At 35.0% G+C, this 22,067-nt stretch overlaps 2 protein-coding genes, 1 long non-coding RNA gene and 1 pseudogene across 6 annotated transcripts; 1 reads left to right on the top strand and 3 right to left on the bottom strand.

Annotated features, from left to right (window-relative positions):
- The first annotated feature begins 5,042 nt into the window (after window positions 1-5,042).
- On the top strand, window positions 5,043-7,777 carry LOC149159929 (putative pentatricopeptide repeat-containing protein At3g13770, mitochondrial pseudogene; annotated as a pseudogene).
- A 1,495-nt stretch (window positions 7,778-9,272) lies between these two features.
- Window positions 9,273-10,143, bottom strand: LOC149159928 (uncharacterized). Its single transcript, XR_016261174.1, has 3 exons — window positions 9,688-10,143; window positions 9,493-9,562; window positions 9,273-9,408 (listed from the first exon to the last, which is right to left on the bottom strand). It is a non-coding gene; the product is annotated as an uncharacterized LOC149159928 (long non-coding RNA).
- A 2,255-nt stretch (window positions 10,144-12,398) lies between these two features.
- LOC149159927 (cold-regulated 413 inner membrane protein 2, chloroplastic-like) lies at window positions 12,399-13,522 on the bottom strand. The gene is made up of 4 exons (XM_089436591.1): window positions 13,365-13,522; window positions 13,195-13,259; window positions 13,000-13,069; window positions 12,399-12,915 (listed from the first exon to the last, which is right to left on the bottom strand). Exons 1-4 carry the CDS (start codon window positions 13,481-13,483, stop codon window positions 12,735-12,737), a joined length of 435 nt encoding a protein of 144 aa, XP_089292717.1. The 5' UTR covers window positions 13,484-13,522; the 3' UTR covers window positions 12,399-12,734.
- A 908-nt stretch (window positions 13,523-14,430) lies between these two features.
- Window positions 14,431-18,128, bottom strand: LOC149159926 (uncharacterized). 4 transcript variants are annotated; one of them, XR_016261771.1, is made up of 7 exons: window positions 17,789-18,128; window positions 17,608-17,698; window positions 17,186-17,236; window positions 15,570-15,636; window positions 15,405-15,463; window positions 15,133-15,208; window positions 14,431-14,631 (listed from the first exon to the last, which is right to left on the bottom strand). XR_016261771.1 is itself a non-coding variant. In XM_089436592.1 (6 exons), the coding sequence occupies exons 1-6, from the start codon at window positions 17,910-17,912 to the stop codon at window positions 15,193-15,195; spliced, it is 408 nt and encodes a 135-aa protein (XP_089292718.1). In that variant the 5' UTR covers window positions 17,913-18,128; the 3' UTR covers window positions 14,718-15,192. The 4 variants fall into 4 exon arrangements, 1 of the variants encoding a protein (XP_089292718.1); XR_016261770.1 differs by lacking the exon at window positions 14,431-14,631 and adding an exon at window positions 14,718-15,026; XR_016261772.1 differs by lacking the exons at window positions 14,431-14,631; window positions 17,186-17,236 and adding an exon at window positions 14,718-15,026.
- Window positions 18,129-22,067: the final 3,939 nt, after the last annotated feature.

Raw genomic sequence — 22,067 nt, 5'->3', positions numbered from 1 at the left:
AAAAACATGGAACAAATTTCTTAATCATTGAGATTTACTTTCATTTTATTATGGAGATACTTAATCAATAAATAGTCTTTGTTACAATACCAAGGCTCACCAATACCACTCCTTATGAATAACCATCACTCATTTCATATGACATTTGCTCATTTAACATTTTTTCTAATTAATCAATTAATTAAAAGAGAAAATAAAAAAAATTATTATGTGTGAAAGTTAAAATAGCATAATTTAACTTCAACATAATATCTTTGAACATTATGGGAAGGTTAAGAATTTTGAACATTATGAGAAGGTTAAATTCTTAGAACCATCAAATAATTATTTATAATATAATTAAAACTTAGAAAACCCTATTCCAAAATAAAAAAGTCTAATAACATTATGGTTTAAAAAATTGATATTTTAACTTTAATTTATTTTTTAAAAACCATATAAAATACTAACTCTCTGATACATAATAATATAAAACTATTATTTTTACTAATATTATGAAATACAATATGCTTACTTTTGCCATGATCTTCCCATAGCATTAGGATGTTCTCCCTCTCATGGCAATATTTGGACACGTCACTTTCGAGAAGAAGACATTCTTCAAAAAGCGCAGAAATAATTGAGGGTGCACGTCGTTTGCAAACACACAAAATTGTAGGCCGAACCTGCCGACTTTCATTTGCGTTGTAGTTACCGATGACGGCGGCCTCGCAATAACGCCAAATGTGAAGGAAAAACAAAGTCAAATTTGGCAGGAACGAAAAGTTAACAAAGAGCCACCTTCAATTTTGTCTGAGGAGTATTCCCTAGCTGACTTGGAAGAATGCATGATGTAACCCTACGAATGTAATAAGTCAAACGTTTTAATATTTTTTTAATATGGTTACTGAATAATGTTGGCATTTCAAGGTGGGTATATAATTGCTTTTGGATTAAAATAAAAATGCGGAGGTAAAGTATGGAGATGTAAAACGATGACCTTTAGGATTTTCCTCGTACTTTCTATGTACAATTTGGCCACTCTTATTTGCCATGACTTGGATTATACATAATTTTATAGGATCAATTATAATTCGTTAATAAGAAATTTATAAACTAGTATTTGTACTTGATGTTGCAAAGGAAATGCCGTAAGGCATAGAGTGTGGAAGAATAGGGACATGTGAATGGGCATTGTTGAAAGCAAGGGTGGATGATAAAGAGTTGCAATTGAAATTGTTAGTTATGTGTATGCTGAATATAGATATTTTATAAATAATAGTGTGTAGAAGAATAGTGACATGTGAATGGACATTGTTGAACGCAAGGGTGGATGATATTGAGTTACACTTGAAACTATTAGTTATGTGTGTTTTGAATATGGATAAGTAATAGTAGTGTGTGGAATAATAGCAACATGTGAATGGACATTCTTGAAAGAAAGGGTGGATGATAATGAGTTATAGTGAATGTCATATAGAGGTTATCCATTATTCATGTAGTAGTTGTTGTTTATGTGAACATATTTTTGTACATTATTTTAAGTTTTTTTTTGTATTTGGAGATTTTGTTTTTCCATATGTTACATATTTAAGAATGAATTGTCACTTTTAAAGAGGGCACACAAGGTTGCTAGTTGTCACAAACCATCGTGAGAGTAAAAATTAAATGTCATTTTCCTACTACATGGTTCTATCAACTAGGTGTTTCGAAAAATACAAGTGAAAGCCATCAAACTCCTTGCTGAAATCAAACTCTCTGGTGAACTTTTCGTAAATATAGGGATGCACAAATTCCTTAACTTGCCAGAACTCTATTAAAATGACATTTTTCACTACTAACTTCACATGAGATGTCATGAACTTTCTTTTGGATAAAACCTCGAATGTGTTTTTAATATCCCAATTCAACTCTCGGTGAAATTTTCATAGATATAGGGATGCACAAATTCCTTAACTTGCCAGAACTCTATTAAAATGACATTTTTCACTACTAAGTTCATATGAGATGTCAATTAAACTGTTTTATTATTATTATTTTAATTTTGTTTCATTATGCATACTAAATATTTTTTTCATATAAAACTAAATTTAAATGTTTACTCATTTACAAATACTACAACACATACCCCTTTTTCGGATTGATGTTTATGAGTAGTAGGCCAAAACTTGCGAAATGATTAAATTTATTTTCCAAAATTTTAGAGATGCCCATTTGAAAACCCTGGATATATTAGTGTTTGATATGAACAAGTTTCGAGCATACTGGTTGTTGAGGTACAGAGTTTTCTATAAATTGCTACCGAGCAAGGAAGAAGTCAAAAGAGGATTGGTACTAAAACCATGGCCGCAACTCAAGGACTTGTGTTCTTGTCCCCAAATAAGACACTGCAACTAACATATGAAGGTGAGTTTTATGAGGTACTCATAGCAAGAGCCCAGCTCTCCGCCATAGCAGACAAAGGGGGCATACCCTCATCTACAGATATTGTAAAGCAACTGTAGCCACATTTTGAATATTGCTACAAGGGCTTAGAGCATACTATATTGCAGGCTGTAAAGACTCCACATTCAAAACAAAATGGAAAGATAAGATGAGAAACATATTGGATCATAAAGCAATAGAGAGTATAGTGGAAGCATGGGATCCTTATAATTATCGTTGGTCCTCCTTAAGCCTTGCTAGGATTGGTGGCTTAGGCAAGAAGAGTGATTTTGTAGGTATCATTTTCATTTTGTTGCTCCTATGGGGCTTCTTAGATTCAGAATTTGAAGGGACCCAACATGGGAAAAGTGTTGTTTTGTGGCTTGGGCCTGTAACACATAGACTGTACTCATATTAGGCTATGCATTTATATACACCCTTTGGCTCTAGTTTTCCAACCATAAATCTCTCTGACAAAAGCACTGTCTTGACTGGAACCCTTCTTATGGTGACAATGACAAGAACTTCATGCAGAGACCCCACATTCTTTACATAATTCTCAATAATCAGTGGTAAGCCAGAAACAAGGTCACTGCAGAAGAAACAAATTCTTGGTACACATGAATTCACCCTAGCAAGCAATCCATTCAAACCTTCTATGCCGAGTTTTCTCTGTGCTAAATATTTATACTTTTCTGCCTTCCATAGTTCCAAGAGAACATTATGGTCAGAAAAATTTTTACAATTAGGAAGGGACACCAACCTCCCTGTGGTACCTTATTCAATACAAATGATAGATAAACGCCTTCAGAGATAGCAAAAAACATAGTGAAGGGTAGTATAAGCAAAATATTTTGTGTAAACGATGTCCCATGCACTATTTAACATAGATTATCCTTCTAATATTCTCACTAGTGAAGGAAACATGTTTTTCCAAGTCCCAAAAGTCAATAAAAACAACATATTATCAATGCAACAATGCAAAGGTTTCTATCTTCCTATATTTTACATAACAATTGAGCCTCAAGGGTTGGCACTTCCAAAGGAGCGTGATCAATTCTTCTTAAAATTCGCCACAACCAAAACAACACCATCAAGACCAGTAACAATATAAGTAAGAAAAATAAAATATCTAACCATATATATGCTATTATTCTCTGCTGGTAATCCATAAGTGGTGACGTTTCAAGAGCTGATGCAGATTCAAGCAGCAAGCTAGCCAATGTTGTCAATTTGCTGTAAAACATTTGGTAGACAAACTTTGAATCTCAAATTCACCAAACAATGAGCAAGATTAAATAGCTCTAATTATCTCCATATAGCCCAGCTCACATGTCCACTATCAAAACTGAAGTAAATTGAAAATGCTCTCAAAACTTTTACCTCTTCCAAAACATAATTTAAAAACACATTGTGACATCTTGTCCATCTTTTACCTATCTAATGATAACCTAAAAATCACAGAACTTTGGTAATCTTCTTCTACAATGCCAAGATTTCAAATCATGATTCATACGTATGGTCTATATAGACTCAAAGGTCATGCATGCTCATTAGTCTCCACCCTAGATTGATGAGCAACATGTCTGCTAAATAAAAGCATAGATAATCTACCATAAATTTAAAAATGAATGCATATTTAAAACATGGTAAATGCTTAGAATTTTCATTATATATTGAATATCAGTACATTATGATATGAAATAAGGCAACATTTTTCATCCCTATGGTGGAAAATAAGCTCGGGGGAAGCAGCTAAGAGCCATGGACTGTTTTATGATTGAGAATGTTGTTGTAATCAATGCTTGACTGGCTACAATGGCTGCTAAAGTGGCAACAATGAACATTGACTAATACATAGGCTGTGGTATTGCTTTGTAAAATGTAGAGCCTATGTCCCCTGTGTTGTTTATCAAATAAGTCGTTTGTCTCGTATATGTGATAAGCAGAGATGGGTAAACCAACACACAGAAAGCAAGCTGCAACAAACAACCCGAATTTCTCATTATGGTACTAAAACTTAAGGAGGATGAAGCATGTAGGTATGATGAAATACTAATAATTATGTCCTTGTCAGACATATAGCTTGGACCTGGATTGATTTCCTGTTGAAATGGCCCAAGTCTGCAAACATGGCATCGACACCTGGATCCAGTCAGAACAAAGCACTGATGTTAGTGTTTCTATTTGTATAGCTTTAACATAAATAATTGGGATAAAGTTCTGAATTTTCTTTGAGAAAATCATTGGTATGGATTTATCAATTTAGAAAATAGTTCCAAGTATACTATATGATAAAATGAGACACATATCATCATGCGAATAATCAATACCTGTTATACATAAGACTACACCTCCAAGCATCACCCATCCTTATTAGTGATATTCATGAAAGTAATAGTATATATAATATGGGTTGAATGCCTTGAATGCTCCAGGATAATATTTCACAATATTATACTGTCCTATCATGATGTTGGTCACGAACCAGGCAATCATTATGGGTGAGAACATGAAGCTAACTTTACTTGTACCGAGTACCTACACTCTAGATGAAACACCAATGTATTCAAAATGCTTCTCTGAGTATGATGATGGTGTCCGAGCTGTTTTAAATAGGTGAAATTCTGATAAGATGAATGGCACTGAGTGCTATGAATTTCACCTGTTTAAAACAGCTCAAACACCATCATCATACTCAGAGAAGCATTTTGAATATAATGGTGTTTCATCTAGAGTGTAGGTACTGGGTAAATAAGCAAAGAGAGTTTGGTTATGCTCTCAAAGATTATCCCAAAGAAGAACAGGGAAGTAGCCATGATATAGGTGTTCTGAATTCTACATATTGCAGGTTTGTTCAAGTGGATCCTAATATTTATGTTTGTCACTTGCTGGAGTGCGGAAATAGCAGAGGGCAAGACGGTTCATGGCCATATGGTTAAAACCGACTTTGAGCCAAGCATCTATTTGTGGAATTGTATGATTGACATGTATGTGAAGTGTGGGAGAATTAAGGATGCATGCCAAGCATTTGACACAATACCTAAACGAGATGCCTGTTCATGGACTACGGTTCTTACAGGTTATGCAAAATGTGGGTATGTGGAAAATGCACAGTCTCTGTTTGAAAAAATGCATGAACGTAGCATAGTTTCTTGGAACGCAATGATTGTGGCATATGCCCGATGTGGTGATCAGGTTGAAGCCATGGATTTATATGGCCAGATGCAATGGATGGCCATGAAACCTAATGAGTTCACCTTAGCCAGTGTTGTAAGTGCATGCATGGTGGATTTAGGATATGGGAGGAAAATTCATGGACCGGTTGTTAAGCTTGGATTTGAGTCAAATGTATTTGTTGGGATTGCTCTTGTTGATATGTATGTCAAATGTGGGAGAGTAGATGGTGCACGCCAAATGTTTTATTTAATGCCAGTTCGAAATATTGTTTCTTGGACTGCCATGGTTGCAGGATATGCCCAAAATGGGCAAGTGGACGAGGCCACAAGGTTTTTTAATCAAATTCACCAGACCGATATGAAGCCAAATGAGTTGACATTTGTCAGTGTCGTCAATGCGTGTGCTATTCTCATTGATTTGAGGTTTGGCAGACAGGTCCATGCGTACATTATCAGAAGTGGATTCCAGTCCCAAGTTTCCGTGTGCAATGCTATTGTTACAATGTATGCCAAAACTCAAACCATAGAAGATGCACTATGTGTGTTTGATAAAATGCAGGAACGAGACTTAATCTCATGGAATGCAATTATTGCAGGATATGCACATAATGGCCATTATCAGGAGGCCTTAAAGCTTAGTTTCCAAATGAAACAGATAGGTGTGAAACTGAATCAATTCACTTATGCAAGCATTCTCAGTGTAAGTTCCAGCTTACCTGCTTTTGAAGAAGGTAAACAACTTCACAGCCACATTATCCAGACTGGTTTTGACTCAAATATGTTCGTTGGAAGTGCTCTTGTAGACATGTATGCTAAATCTGGCAGCCTACAATATGCCCGTCAAGTGTTAGACAAAATGCCTGAACAAGATGTGATCTCCTGCAATGCAATGATTGCAGGGTATGTGCAGCATGGGTATAGTGAAGAGGCTCTAAAACTCTTTTGTCAAATGCAACACACTGGTTTGAAGCCAGATGAGGCAACTTTTGCTAGCATTGTTAGTGTGTGTGCCAACCTAGCAGTTCTTGAGCATGGAAGACACATCCATGCCCACATTTTCTGTATGGGGTTTGAGTCACCCATGTCTGTGGTCAACGCCCTGGTTACTATGTATGCCAAATGTGGAGGCATAAAAGATGCACGGAAAGTTTTCGAGAAGATGATTGAGCGTGATGTTGTCTCATGGAATGCAATGATTGTTGGTCATGCTCAGCATGGGGATGGGGTGGAAACCTTGAGACTTTTTGAGCAAATGCTACTGACAAGCATTAGGCAAGATGCCATAACCTTCCTTGGTGTTCTCTCTGCTTGCAGCCATACAGGTCTAGTAGATCGAGGACATTATTACTTTCATTCCATGAGGCATGAACATAACATCACACCAAGAATGGATCATCATGCCTGCATGATTGACCTTCTTGGTCGTGTTGGTCATCTATACGAGGCAGAAGATTTCATCAATAAGATGCCATTTGAACCTGATGTCAGTATTTGGGTGGCACTGCTCAGTGCTTGCAGAGTTCACGGCAATATAGAAATAGGAAAGTGTGTCACACAATTGCTTTTCGATTTGGAGCCACAAAATACTTCTGCATATGTGCTGCTTTCAAATATCTATTTTGCAGCTGGTAGGTGGGATGATGCAGCCAAGGTTAGAAAAATGATGAAAGACAGAGACGCAAAAAAGAAGCCAGGGTTCAGCTGGATTGAGGTCAAGAATAGAGTACATGCATTCATGTCAGAAGATAGATCACACCCACAAATAGAAGAAGTTCATGCAATGTTGAATACATTGGCCGGGCCAATGGAGGAGGCAGGTTATGTACCGAACACAAACTTTGTCCTCCATGATATGGAGGATGAACATAAGGAACATGTCCTCTACCATCACAGTGAGAAGCTAGCCATTGCATTTGGGCTTATGAGCACACCTCCTGGGGCCCCTATTCGAATAATAAAGAACCTTCGTGTATGTGGTGACTGTCACAATGCTGTCAAGTTTATTTCTAAGATTGTTGGACGTGAAATTGTAGTAAGGGACATTATACGTTTTCACCATTTTAGGATGGAACGTGCTCTTGTCAGGATTATTGGTAATACAAGATGAAGTTTGAGCACTATTTGGGAGTGGCTTGAATGCTTCTCTATACTATCCTCTATTGGTCTAGAAGTTGCCTCTTGTGACACGCGGAAATAAGGAGAAACATGTTGAGAATATGTCAGTTGTCTCGTAGCTTCTTCATGTGGAGCAGGCTCACCTCTGGTAAGTTTCATACAAGATTCTGTATTGCTTTGATAGCATGAATGGATGCGTTAAAAGTTTAGTATGTTAAGCTTGATTATTGACAAGACGGTTCTGATCTTGTTGCATGACACATAAGACACTTTCTTTTATAGTACTCATTTTTAACATTTTTGGCTGTCTTTATAGCTGCACCAGTTTGGAAAATTGTCAAAATTTCCCTTTGGAGAAATGTTAGGAACATCACTTTCTAAAGAGAACAAAAGCATGGGCGAGAAGCAACATTACAAAACATATGTTTTTTCACAATTCTGCTTTTTATATGTTGAAGTGCTAATTCGGTCATTTATCATTATTGAGTTGCTCAGAAGGAGGGATGCAATCGATCTTTCTTGATCAGGAAACCAACTTGAACTTTTGAATGGAAGGGAACAAATGGCATGTTGATTAATGTCAAACATTGAGGAATCCCAACTTTGGAACGGCACGACATTGTTTATGTAAGCCCCCATCATTGTAAGTCAGGTTTATACTAATTTTATATTATTTCAGAATAAAGTTTTGATTTAATTTAATTATAATTTTAAGCTAGTAAAACATCAAGTACCCTAGAATGTTTCCCACTGCTAGACGGTTTTTTGTTGAAATTGCTTTACACACCCCAGAAATGCTTTGCAGCTAGGCCTTCCAATTGATATCATTTTTTTGCAATTCCAGATGTCAAGTTTCTATTCTAGAGTGATGGAGATGCAGCATTGCGTGTTGGTGGGAACAGAAAACAGATAGAAAATATCAAAAAATTGAAAATAAATATTGTGCACAGGAGCTCCACAATATTTCAGAACTGTGAATAATGGATAGCCTTGTGTGATAATGCCTCGCATGCATAAAAGGCAAAGAAATAAGTTATTTAACCTGAATTTTAAAACCCTCCAACTCATAATATAGAGGATCCTTTATTTTTTAAAAGCAGAGGAATATCAATGCATGTATGGTATCTGCAACTTTGAATAAAAGGCATGGTTTGACCACTGAAAAAAACCTTGTGTTCTTTAAAATATTATCCATACAGTTTTTGTCTCCATGGACAAAAATAGTGCTTTCAACAAGTCAGCCAACCAGCTACCCTTGCAAAGGACAGAGGAGGTTCAAACATATCCAGAAAGAGCCGATCTAATTTTCTCAACCAATCTCTCATGCAATCCAAATTGACATGATTTTCCAAGAAGACAAGGCTCCCAAGGAGTCAATCATGCAGCTTGTTGGACTTATTTATATACTAGATCTTTATTACACACCACCTTACATGTACTATTTTCCACAATAATAATTTGAAAGTTTTAAGTAGGGAGTCAAGATGGCTTTAAAAAATGGGCAATGTTTAGGCTTGAAACCTAGTTAAATTAAAATATATACCCTTTAACGGGGAATATGTATGGCACATAGATAAGGCACGCAACAGCAATGGTGGGTACAACAACTCCCTGATTAAAAGCCTTTTTAATACCCCCTGTCCTGATGACATGTTGATAGATCAAGTATGCAGAAGCTGCTATGGAAATGACCATTCCAACTTGGGTTCCTCTGCAAATCAACAACATCCCATAAACTACCATCCACATTTCCAAACACCAATTCAATCATTTGTTAAGGAAAAGAACAACTTGCCTCAGGTTCATGGCTTGATAAGGAGCAATAATCACCAGTAACACAAATAAAAATGGCAGTTCCAATTCCCCTGTTCCCAACAAATTAAGTTTGTCAAACACTACAGTTCTGTCATGCAATTCAACTCAATATACTTTACAGGAAAGAACGACCAAGTAAGTAAAATAGGATGGAATTTGAGTTATTGTGACTCACCAGGAATGTAGTAAAATAGTCTAACAAGGAAGACCAAAAAGGCAGTCCACAAACCATAATCACCTTTGTAATAATGTAGACAAAAAAATCCAAATGTGGGGTGAAGTTTAAACTCTCAGTTCACTTCACTGGAATTTGTCTAATTTTGCAACTGGGAAGAACCTGGTCACCCGATCTGAGAAATGACATCTCCAGGTGCCTCTAGGGCCAACAATGGAACAAGGAAAGATTTGTCGATGGATGTGTGCTTTGATAACATCAAAACCCTGCAACAACATAATTGAATCATTTTTTGCCTCAACAACTACTTGAGTCCCAAAAATAAAAGTTGAATTATGACTCAAAAAAGCCTAATGCCTTTTTTAAAGTACTGACCTTTGGAAACAGGCAAAAGCAAAAGCAAATAAAACTTGAGACATTTGTGTATAAAGATCTAAAGCTGAAATAAAAATTAAACTATGAACCCAAGGGAGCCTTTGAGGTATTCCATTTTCTGAGAGGAATATATTGACAATTGGAAACAATCAGAAAGCAAAAGCTAAAAAGCTCAACGGATTGCTGTAGTAGAAAAATCTAGTAAATTGAGGTTGCCTATCCCAAATTAGTTAGCATTCTGAAGGAGCCCCTTGTCTCAACAGTAGGCTTGAGAGAGATTTTCCTTAACAAAGTTATCCTTAGCAGAGTTTTGAACTTGAGAGAGATTGTCCTTAACAAAGTTATCCTTAGCAGAGTTTTGAGCTGATCTTTAGAGGGGGGGGATTGTATAGCTGGAAAACCAATCCGAGATGCTCTAAGAGAGATTGTCATTAACAAATTTATCCTTGGCAGAGTTTTGAGCTGATCTTTAGAGAGGGGATTGTATAGCTGTAAAACCAATCCAGGATGCTCTAAGAAAGGCTTATCTAATCATTGTTTTACACAAATTCTGCACAAAAAGAAAGATGACCGAGAAAGCAATCATACTCACTTAACCGATCAACCATTAAGTTAGTAGGAGACACCACTTCATTGACAATACCACTCTGTTATCCAGTAAGAAACACCACTACATTATAACTAAACTTTAAACTGTATCCTATCTCAGTAAAAACTAATAATAAATATTTGTTTTTGAAAATTAAACATTACATAATTACATTGTTCAATAATTCAATAAGCTTTTTATATTGTAAAGTCCTACCTCAGTAAAAACTAATAATAATCCAATTACTATAAGAAAATAGATCCTTATATCATAAACAAATTATCTTTATACCAATTCAATATTTAACTTCACCATAATATTATATATAAACTTAATATATGTTCTTTCTCAATAAAGAAAGAAAAAATTACTTGTTTTATATGGAAAATCATTTAGAATTGAAGTCACAGAGGCTTAGAAACAAAAATGGGATATTGCCTAAAACAGCCTGCATATCTTGACAATTGTGAGTTATATAATCCGTGGTATTTGTTAGCTTTGCTTAACAAAAAATCAAAAATGGATTCAAACACTCTGAATGAGAGCTTATTGTAGCCTTTTAACTTCTGGAGACTGTTAATACTATGAGACTTGCAGCTTCTGGTCTTGATTTCCATTAATACAAGCTTCTTTTGCTGTCACCTGCTCACTTTCCACTTCTTCTTCTTGTTCTAGGCTGTGCCTGCTTGCATTTATTTGATGTGCTATGGATTTTTAATATCGGAGGGGCTGTCATCCCACCTCTATGTTAAAGTTTAGTGGTTCACTGAAAATTGCTTGCAGATTGCTATTGTTCAGTATCGGGGAGCTGTCATCCTCACTATCCATTGAATAATAGTATTGCAGATCCTCTAACTGGTTGCAGCTGGCCATCACAGAGCTCTGTGTATCTGCTGGTGCAATCAGTCTTCTCCATTGTCACTTTTACCTTAAACCGTGAGTAGTTGGTGGTTGAAAGCCTTGTAGTTTGGGGGTCTTCACCCATGTCTGGGGTAAATCATAGTAGGAGTGGTTATCTGGCTTAAAGGTGCTGCATATCTTCCATTGATCCAGCATTTTATCCAACAAAACTGTTGAATTTTTAATGTTCCTGAGCATCACCGATTTACAACCTAGGTGAGTTTCTTGGGGTGATAACAGTATTATCTTGTTTTAAGAAGACAGAAGTCTCAGAAACAAAAATGGGATATTGCCTAAAACAGCCTGCATATCTCGACTTATTGCGAGTTGTATAATCCATGGTATTATCTTGTTTTAAGAAGACAGAAGGTGTACTGGAGCAACAATATCATATAATGGATTGAAAATAGAATGTGTTGCAATCAGATCGAATAATGGATTGAAAATATCAAAATTAGCAGAATGAAAGTAGATTCTGTATCCAGTAAAAAATTTGGCATCAAAATAGAAAGGATGCCAGATTAAGCGACATAAAAAAATGACAGAAAACAGATAGAAAATATCAAAAAATTGAAAATAAATATTGTGCACAGGAGCTCCACAATATTTCAGAACTGTGAATAATGGATAACTTTGTGTGATCATGCCTCACATGCATAAAAGGCAAAGAAATAAGTTATTTAACCTGAATTTTAAAACCCTCCAACTCAGTATACTCTCATACTATAGAGGATCCTTTATTTTTTAAATCAGAGGAATATCATTGCATGTATGGTATCTGCAACTTTGAATAAAAGGCATGGTTTGACCACTGAAAAGAACCTTGCGTTCTTTAAAATATTATTCATACAGTTTTTGTCTCCATGGACAAAAATAGTGCTTTCAACAAGTCAGCCAACCAGCTACCCTTGCAAAGGACAGAGGAGGTTCAAACATATCCAGAAAGAGCCGATCTAATTTTCTCAACCAATCTCTCATGCAATCCAAATTGACATGATTTGCCAAGAAGACAAGGCTCCCAAGGAGTCAATCATGCAGCTTGTTGGACTTATTTATATACTAGATCTTTATTACACACCACCTTACATGTACTATTTTCCACAATAATAATTTGAAAATTTTAAGTAGGGAGTCAAGATGGCTTTACAAATATGGCACTGTTTAGGCCTGACACCTGGTTAAATTAAAATATATACCCTTTAACGGGGAATATGAATGGCACACAGATAAGGCACGCAGCAGCAATGGTGGGTACAACAACTCCCTGATCAAAAGCCTTTTTAATACCCCCTGTCCTGGTGACGTGTTGATAGATCAAGTATGCAGAAGCCGCTATGGAAATGACCATTCCAGCTTGGGTTCCTCTGCAAATCAACAACATCCCATAAACTACCATCCACATTTCCAAACACCAATTCAATCATTTGTTAAGGAAAACAACAACTTGCCTCAGGTTCATGGCTTGATAAGGAGCAATAATCACCAGTAACACAAATAAAAATGGCAGTTCCAATTCCCCTGTTCCCAACAAATTAAGTTTGTCAAACACTACAGTTCTGTCATGCAATTCAACTCAATATACTGTGCAGGAAAGAACGACCAAGTAAGTAAAATAGGATGGCATTTGAGTTCTTGTGACTCACCAGGAATGTAGTAAAATAGTCTAACAAGGAAGACCAAAAAGGCAGTCCACAAACCATAATCACCTCTGTAATAATGTAGACAAACAAATCCAAATGTGGGGTGAAGTTTAAACTCTCAGTTCACTTCACTGGAATTTGTCTAATTTTGCAACTGGGAAGAACCTGGTCACCTGATCCAAGAAATGACATCTCCAGGTGCCTCTAGGGCCAACAGTGGAACAAGGAAAGATTTGTCGATGGCTGTGTGCTTTGATAACATCAAAACCCTGCAACACCATAATTGAATCATTTTTTGCCTCAACAACTACTTGAGTCCCAAAAATAAAAGTTGAATTATGACTCAAAAAAGCCTAATGCCTTTTTTAGAGTACTGACCTTTGGAAATGGGCAAAAGCAAAAGCAAATAAAACTTGAGACATTTGTGTATAAAGATCTAAAGCTGAAATAAAAATTAAATTATGAACCCCAAGAGAGCCTTTGAGGTATTCCATTTTCTGAGAGGAATATATTGACAATTGGAAACAGCCAGAAAGCAAAAGCTAAAAAGCTCAACAGATTGCTGTAGTAGAAAAATCTAGTAAATTGAGGTTGCCTATCCCAAATTAGTTAGCATTCTGAAGGAGCCCCTTGTCTCAACAGTAGGCTTGAGAGAGATTGTCCTTAACAAAGTTATCCTTAGCAGAGTTTTGAACTTGAGAGAGATTGTCCTTAACAAAGTTATCCTTAGAAGAGTTTTGAGCTGTTCTTTAGAGAAGGGGGGATTGTATAGCTGGAAAACCAATCCGAGATGCTCTAAGAGAGATTGTCATTAACAAATTTATCCTTGGCAGAGTTTTGAGCTGATCTTTAGAGAGGGGATTGTATAGCTGTAAAACCAATTCAGGATGTGGAGCAACAATATCATATAATGGATTGAAAATAGAATGTGTTGTAATCGGATCGAATAACGGATTCAAAATATCAAAATTATCAGAATGAAAGTAGAAATCGCTCACCGGCCCACCATAAAATCATTTTCTCTTTGAGTAGCAACCACATCTGTGGATTTATTGGTAAGAGGTATCATCCAATGTACCAAAATTACTAATGCAATCCAGCCCTTTTGCTTTTCCTGCATTCATCGAGAAATTTATAAAATCTCATAGAGTGAATGGAGATGAACATAGATCAGAGAGGAAAAGAACCCGATAGGTTTTCCTGTACAACTCCACAACAGCTATATGTGATAGCAAAACATGGTGACCAACAATATATGGCTCAACAGTTGAGTTTCCAGCAGTACAATTTCCAAATGGTTGGGAACATCTTTGAGGTGGGAAAACGCCGTCATCATATCCTGCAGTGCCAAAAACATTGGGCTCATTGAAAGTGGACCAATATTTCACTCGATCACCAAACTCTCTGAAACACACATCTGCATAACCTTTAAAATCCTCCCTGCATAAGATCGAAGTAGATTAGAGAACTTTGCTTCTCTAATCATAAGGTTACTAATGCAACATCAATTAATGCTTTGACTTGTGTGTCAACCCACATGGGAAGAAAAACAAGAACAGGAGATGACATAAGATGTTTACACAATCTGTGGATTCAAGAAACATCCATAGGAATCTTACAGAGCTCGGGGCAGATCAAAGTGGTATAATGTCACATGTGGTTGAATGCCTGAGACATGCATTGTGAAATGATTAACAGTTTTAAGGATGATAGTCACAGGAATAAAAACAAAGTAGAGAGACAGGTTTGTCAATAAATACTACCATGGGACAAAAGCTCATTTATGAGGTTATTATACTACTCAACGTCTTTTGGGTTGATGGGTCCTTTGCCATCTGCATCAATATATGTGAAATAGTTATTTCCTACCATCATTGTCCATTGAGTGTTTACTAAATTCTCAGGATTAAACATGTGCTCAGAGCTCAAACAGAAATATACCAGGAATAAGCCTGGGCCATGAGATCGAAAATCTATAGGCATCTACTCCCATCGCAGATATTAGATCAATAACCTCCTTCAAAACCCACATGAAATTTTGCATCAGGTTGATACCCAAATCATCTAGGAGTTTAACTATTGATACATTAGTATGAAAACAACAATAATGGGGTTGGACATGCACATAAATCTTGAGGATGGCTTACAAGTAGCCACTGCATATAGGTTGTCCTAGTGACATTTATTGTTCTTAGATTTGCAGATAATAATACCTTGTAATGATGGTATTGATCAACAGCGACATCTCCATTACGTCCATCCACAGTAATTCCTGACAATACAGTTAAAACAAACAACAGCTCACTTCCAGCCTTGGCCTTGAAAGTCCCAGTAGAATGCAAATGAAGGGATGAATGAAGATATGTGATGAAACAGACCTTCCCTGTGAGTGAAAGTGTCAAAGATGCTTCGCTTCCGGCCATCTTCTGCTGTAGCTCCTTCATACTGCAGAAAACCAAATGTTATTTTGCAAAGAAACATGCTGGACAGTATTCCATATGGGCACAAACTGGAATTGAGTTTGCCATGGCAGAATTAGCACTACCGAGCAGTTTCGAAGTCCTGGAGACAAAAAGAGTTCAAAGGGCATGAGGAGGGGTTCGTAAGGAGAGAGGTGACCACCTAGAGAAACAGAGTGTGAATACTATGTTGCCTTGGGGAAGGTTATCTGGGGCTGGCTTGGTGCCAGTGGAAACCTCCCTGCCAGAGAGAAAATCTGACTTTTCCAGGCTGGACTACGGTTTTGAGCCCTGAGAAGTAACCTGTGAGAGTTTACTCTCAACAACTGTAACGGAAGGAGGAAGCTCGGGGGGAACTTGGACGTGATTGCCATTGCCAGTTCCATAGGCTGGGAGGTGTGGTCCTGTCCCAAATTCACTTTCTTGGAAAACTGTGAACGCATCAGATAAGTAATTATGTTTATGATATGCTTCTGAGAATCCAACAGATAAGAATAAGTAATTCCGTTTAGGTTATGCTTCTGAGAATGCATCAGATAAGAAAAAGTAGTTCTGTTTATGTTATGAGAATGCATTAGATAAGCCAAATAATACTGCTTATGATATGTTGCTGAGAGCGCAATAGATAAGTAAAGAATACAACTTAAGTAAGAAAAGACTGCTTTTGTTATGTACCTATGAATTAAACATGTAACTGGGACAACAAGTGGTATATGTAAGACTTACACAGTACTTATTTGAGTATGCATTCTTGGACAAATAAATTGTGCAATAGATAAGTAAAGAATACAGCTTAAGTAAGAAAAGACTGCTTTTATTATGTACCTATGAATTAAACATGTAACTGGGACAACAAGTGGTATATGTAAGAATTACACAGTACTTATTTGAGTATGCATTCTTGGACAAATAAATTGTACAAATTGATAGAGCATACTGTGAGATATACCTGTCTAACAGGATTGAAATGGTAATGTTATTCAACCCATAATCAACAGAGACACTGTGACTGATAAACTAAAGTAAAGGGAGTAAATGAACCATGTTCATAGTGCCAATACACTGGTCTGAGGGTAAGTGAGGTATTAAAATACCTATCCTCCAGCCAGGGTAACCTGTTCAGGTAGATTGACCCTCTTGGGGAAGAAACCCCAATTTCAAAGAAAGAGCTCCATTGGGGAAACTGGGAAATCTCCACTGTAGAAATTATATACAGCGAGCAAATGCAAATAACAATATTCGTCAAAATGATAAGAATGAAACCCATAACCCTATTTATTTATAGAATGAACTGTAAAGAGAGATATCAACAATCTTATTCATTAACTGGAAATGAGTAAACCTGTGAAACACCGAGGAGATGTAACAGCATGACTACCCCATTTCTTCCAGACATAAATACATTTTTTTAAAAAGACTAATACAATTGCTGAAAGGGCGAAAAGATGCTCCAGAACTTAATTAGGCATTGAACTGAATGAATATTATTACTATGCTGGGAGTGATCTTGAGGGACAGAAATAATTTCCGCATACCTCTTGGTCGCTGAAATGCAACAGTCATAACGAATACAGAGTATCATCAGCCTAAACCAAATTTGAATGTGTCAAACCGTTTAAATTACATTGCAGAAAATAAATAGTCATAGTAGATCTTATACAGAGAATTTGTAATTAAGGCAACAACCGTGCTGTCGGTTGTGAACCATTAAACTATATTCTGGGCCGAGGATCCTCAAACCAGAGATTAAGGCTAATTTTCTTCCAAACATTCATAGGGGTGAGGTGGTAGCTTCAGGAAGCCCTAGGATACCGCAGGCAAGTTCCGGTTGTACAATAACTCATTTCACTATCAAACCCTCTGCTGGAAGAGGAATAACCAAACATGTTCCACAGTAATAAAGCCTACATAGCTTCAAAGGAAATCGTAAGACAAGCCTTAGGCTGAGCTCGCCAACCTGAGTGAGAGAAGTTGTTCCTGCACTTCCGGAGTTCTTGATAGCCGATAACACCAACCCCACTTGGAGTTTGTTGGGGTTTGTTGCTGGCCTGCAAAAACAACCCATGAAAACAAGTAAAACCCTGGTTTCAAATTAAACATTATAACTCAGAAGATAAGAGCTTCCAGGGTGAGATTACCCGAGTTCTGCCGTGATGAAATAACGGGGAAGAAACAATGTTCAGTGATACCAGGCCAGAGCCCTGGAAACAAGTTCTGTGGATCCTGTGGAGGATAGCTGAAGCAAGCAAGAACAGTTCTCATTCATATCATTGCTCTGTGAAATAACTTTGTTCGCTTCAGCTTCCCAGCGCATCCAAACCCCGCGACGGTTTCGATGACGTGAGCAACCATTTAACTACCTTCTCTTAATCGAACGACTAACAATACTATAATCGTCTAACACATGATCTGACGGCGCACAGGAATGACAGGTAGATTTTAGGGAAGTTTATTTCAGAGGGAAACGTCTTACGGCGTAAATATACCAGTAAATTTAAATAGTAACTATTATTTTAATAAAATTTATTTTTGTTTTTTTACTATAAAGATGTGTGGAATCTAAGTAAAACATATAAGGAATTATACATTTCTTATATTGAATTATACAATGTATTTTTTGTCTAATAATTTTAGAGTATCATAATTAATAATATTTTTTTATCATAAATAATATTATTGTTTTAGTTTCGATTTTATGATATAAAATATAAGAGTTATAAAACATTTAAGAAAGTAGAAATAATAATAATTTAAAGTATGATGCAATATATAACCCTAGGGTTTATATTGTAACTTGTTAAACTTGAGATTAGAAATTAAAAAAAAATTATGTGTGTTTTCTTGATTCATAAGAATAAGGCTTGTATTAACATAATTTACCTGCATGGAGAACATATTTCTCCTCGTTGACTCAAACCTATTCTAATAATATCAATTCTTGTGTAGGTTTCTTTGATAGGTCAAAATTTGAAGAATTTGGGTTCGGAATTTCATTCACAGTCATTTTTTGAAGGCTATGTTTAAAATTCGGAACGTGACCCATTATATGTTTAAAGAACAAATTTCTCCTCTCAAACATATTCTAATAATATCAACTCTTAATGTGGTGGTTAAAATTTGAAGAATTTGGGTTCGAAATTTTATTCACGGTCATTATTTGGTGATGTTTCAAGTCTAGAACGTGACCCAACGAAGAGAGAAAGATGTATAAATAAGAGCAAATAGGAGGATGAGAGTTGAAAGATGGAACCTTAAATATACCAACAAAAAAAATAGAAAACCTAAAAAACCTGATAAAGATAGACCAAATTAATAATTAGTACATTTAAGTTTAATATATAATATATATAATATATTGAACTCTATTAATATATAACTATTAATATATAAATATTAATGCAAAGGAATTATCCATATATATTATTTTATTAATATTAATATAATATATAATACATCTTAAAATTAGTTAAGGTATATTGCTAAGCGAAAGTTGAAGTATTAATATAATATACTAGTATGTTCTATATAACATCATAATAATACACTAATAGGTTATATATAATATAATAATATAATAATATAAATTCTTCTCAACTAATATTTTATCTAATACATCAATAAGTTCTTATAAGTGTATTTTTTATAAAATATTTTAGATATTACAACATTAAGAAGGCATGAGAAAAATTGATGATTAAGGTATAAACAAGTTATATGATGTGTGCTACTCAATTTAGGTAGATGATTACGTATGGCACTAAGAAATTGAGTTGGAAGATGAGTCTTTGATTTGTTCCTCACAACCCCTTCCTTGATGAGCCACTTGAATTGATTCCAATTGTGATATAACTTTGAGGTTTTCCTCACCAAGACCTTACATTTGTTTCGTATGGTTAGATATTATACCCAATAGAGCATCCACTTAATGAGACAACCTATCAATTTGCATGCAAAGTGTTGCAATTATTATCTGGTTTGCAATTTCCATTCGTTCTTGTTTCACACTTGGAAACATTCCTCATCCTCATCTACTTGCCATGCCTTCATCTACTTGCCATGCCTTTATCAAAAGGAGGCTTAGTTTGTTTCGGAGAAGGAATATGCACCAAACCAAAGAGATAAAAACATGTATCTTGGAAAGCGAAGGAGACAAGAAGAATTTGCAGCTTGTGAATAAAATAACTGAGTGGCAACCAATTCCATAGAAATATCCTTAGCGGTACCATCCTTGAAATCAATGATTATTGAGTTAAGTGACTAAATAATAATTAACCTAATCTAAATCAACTTTGCATGTGCCATCTCATCCTATATCCCACTTAAGAGACTCTATTCTTTGGAATGCATAGAGGATATCATTGACAACAATTCTCCATGTCATTCCCGTTGCATGAATGAAATGAAAATATGCCCCTAAACCCTATTTGCAACCTTCGGATGTCATCATTTCACTTTGTTTTCACATAAATTCACTCGTGTGGAAACCTATGAGGTTATTAATATAAATCCAACCCATTGTCTAAGGCACATTAATCCTTCTTAAGTGCATTCATGCATGTAAATTTTGAAATAAGAATTTTGTAGTGGTCTAATTGCATGGACTAGTCTTTAAAGGATTGGATACTCCCTCTTTCTTCGATTAACTTTGATATCACATAGTAGAGTTTAGGCTTCTGTGATCTATATCAAGTTTACAAAAGATTTTTCGGCGAAGATCACATGAGACATCATTTGTCGACACGTTTTGAACCAACCAGTGTGGTTCATCGTCAGGACAAGTTGAAGAAACAGATCTAGCTTAGCAGGTTAAATAGACAGAGCAAAGCCTCCAATGGCTAAAAAGACTAACAGCTACTTTTGACTAGGTATCGGGATCAAAAACCCTATTTAATAAAAATGTTGCCCTAGGGGGACCAGTCCTTTAAATAAAAATAATATTATGATAAAAATATTAATAAATAATTAAAATATTAAAAATAATTAAACAATTATGTTCAATTAGTACCTAAAAATAATTCCTAATGATAGTTAGTTAAAGATAAATAATTAAAAATTATATCTAAGGGAAAAAATTATTCTAGAGAGGGACCAACCCTTTAAATAAAAGTAATATTATGATAATAGTTAGATACAAATATTAATAAATAATTAAAATTTTATTTAAAATATTAAAAATAATTAAACAATTATGTTCAATTAGTAACTAAAAATAATTCACGATGATAGTTAGTTAGAGATAAATAATTAAAAATTATATTTAAGGGAAAAAAAAATAAAATTTTCATAGAGGGACCAATCCCTTAGAATAAATAAAATAATTATGTGATAATAATAAAAATAAATTTTTTTAAATGATAATAGTTAGTAATAATACATGATAATAGTTAGTTAAACATAATTAAAATTATATTTAATTATTAAATATAATTAAAATTATATTTAAAATAAAATTATATTATTAAATTATATTAAAATTATATTTTAATAATTAAAATTATATTATCCTAGGGGAACCAACCCCTTAAAATAAAATGATTTAATGATAATAAAAATAAAATTTTTTATAAGTTAAATTAGTAACTAAAAATACTTCATGATAATAGTTAGTTACAAATAAATAATTAAAAATAAGAAGGAAATAAAAACAGGACCATTCTTATATAAAAGATAGAGATGAAAAAAAAATAAAAAAAAAATAAAATTAAAATAATAATAATAATAATAATAATAATAATAATAATAATAATAAAATAATTCAGAATAATAATAAATAATTAAATAAATATGTAAGTTAAGTTAAAAAAAAAAAGAAAAAAAAAGAAAAAAGAAAAGAGAAGACTAGGTCGAGAGTGCTGGGACCCAACACCAACTGATTTTCCAGCCATCATCTCTATTGAGATTACTCGACCTCTTTTCAATCTCAAGGGCCTCCCTAAATTTCCGATGATGGAAGTGCGAAACCCTAGCAATAACACTAGCTTCCTCAACACAAACATGATGATTGGTTTTCTCGGCGTGCTCAGCTAAAGCGGAAGACTTAGTACGCCTATGCTTAAGATCTGCAGCATGCTCACTAATCCTCTGATTAATGGAGTGACCAGTTTCCCCACTGTAAGGGGTCCCACAGGAACAGGGGATCAAGTACACACCTTTCATATCTTTAGGGTCGATAGGATCCTTCGCTGATCTGAGGGACATGCGAATGGTGTTCAGGGGCCTAAAGGTCATAGGGACATCATTCGACCTGAGAATCCTACCAATCTATAATTTAATTTTAAATATAATTTTAATTATATTTTAATTTTAATATAATTTTATTTTAAATATAATTTTAATTATATTTAATAATTAAATATAATTTTAATTATGTTTAACTAACTATTATCATGTATTATTACTAACTATTATCATTTAAAT

Source organism: Pinus tabuliformis, chromosome 5_2, assembly GCF_031772625.1.
Source record: "Pinus tabuliformis cultivar Carrire ecotype Pingquan chromosome 5_2, CPIR1, whole genome shotgun sequence".
NCBI classification, from domain to species: Eukaryota; Viridiplantae; Streptophyta; class Pinopsida; order Pinales; family Pinaceae; genus Pinus; species Pinus tabuliformis.
This window is presented reverse-complemented; position numbering and strand designations above follow the sequence as displayed.

What these genes read in the sequence shown, in the direction of transcription:
- LOC149159927 (XM_089436591.1), bottom strand. Translation starts at nt 13,483, where the DNA reads ATGATTCAATTATGGTGTTGCAGGGTTTTGATGTTATCAAAGCACACA. An exon ending in GATGTCATTTCTTGGATCAG is followed by an intron (nt 13,260 to 13,364) that starts GTGACCAGGTTC and finishes ACATTATTACAG; the next exon opens with AGGTGATTATGGTTTGTGGA. An exon ending in TATCAAGCCATGAACCTGAG is followed by an intron (nt 12,916 to 12,999) that starts GCAAGTTGTTGT and finishes GTTGATTTGCAG; the next exon opens with AGGAACCCAAGCTGGAATGG.
- LOC149159926 (XM_089436592.1), bottom strand. Translation starts at nt 17,912, where the DNA reads ATGAGAACTGTTCTTGCTTGCTTCAGCTATCCTCCACAGGATCCACAG. An exon ending in TGCATTTCAGCGACCAAGAG is followed by an intron (nt 15,637 to 17,185) that starts GTATGCGGAAAT and finishes GGTTTTCTGCAG; the next exon opens with TATGAAGGAGCTACAGCAGA. An exon ending in CACTTTCACTCACAGGGAAG is followed by an intron (nt 15,464 to 15,569) that starts GTCTGTTTCATC and finishes CTGTATTGTCAG; the next exon opens with GAATTACTGTGGATGGACGT.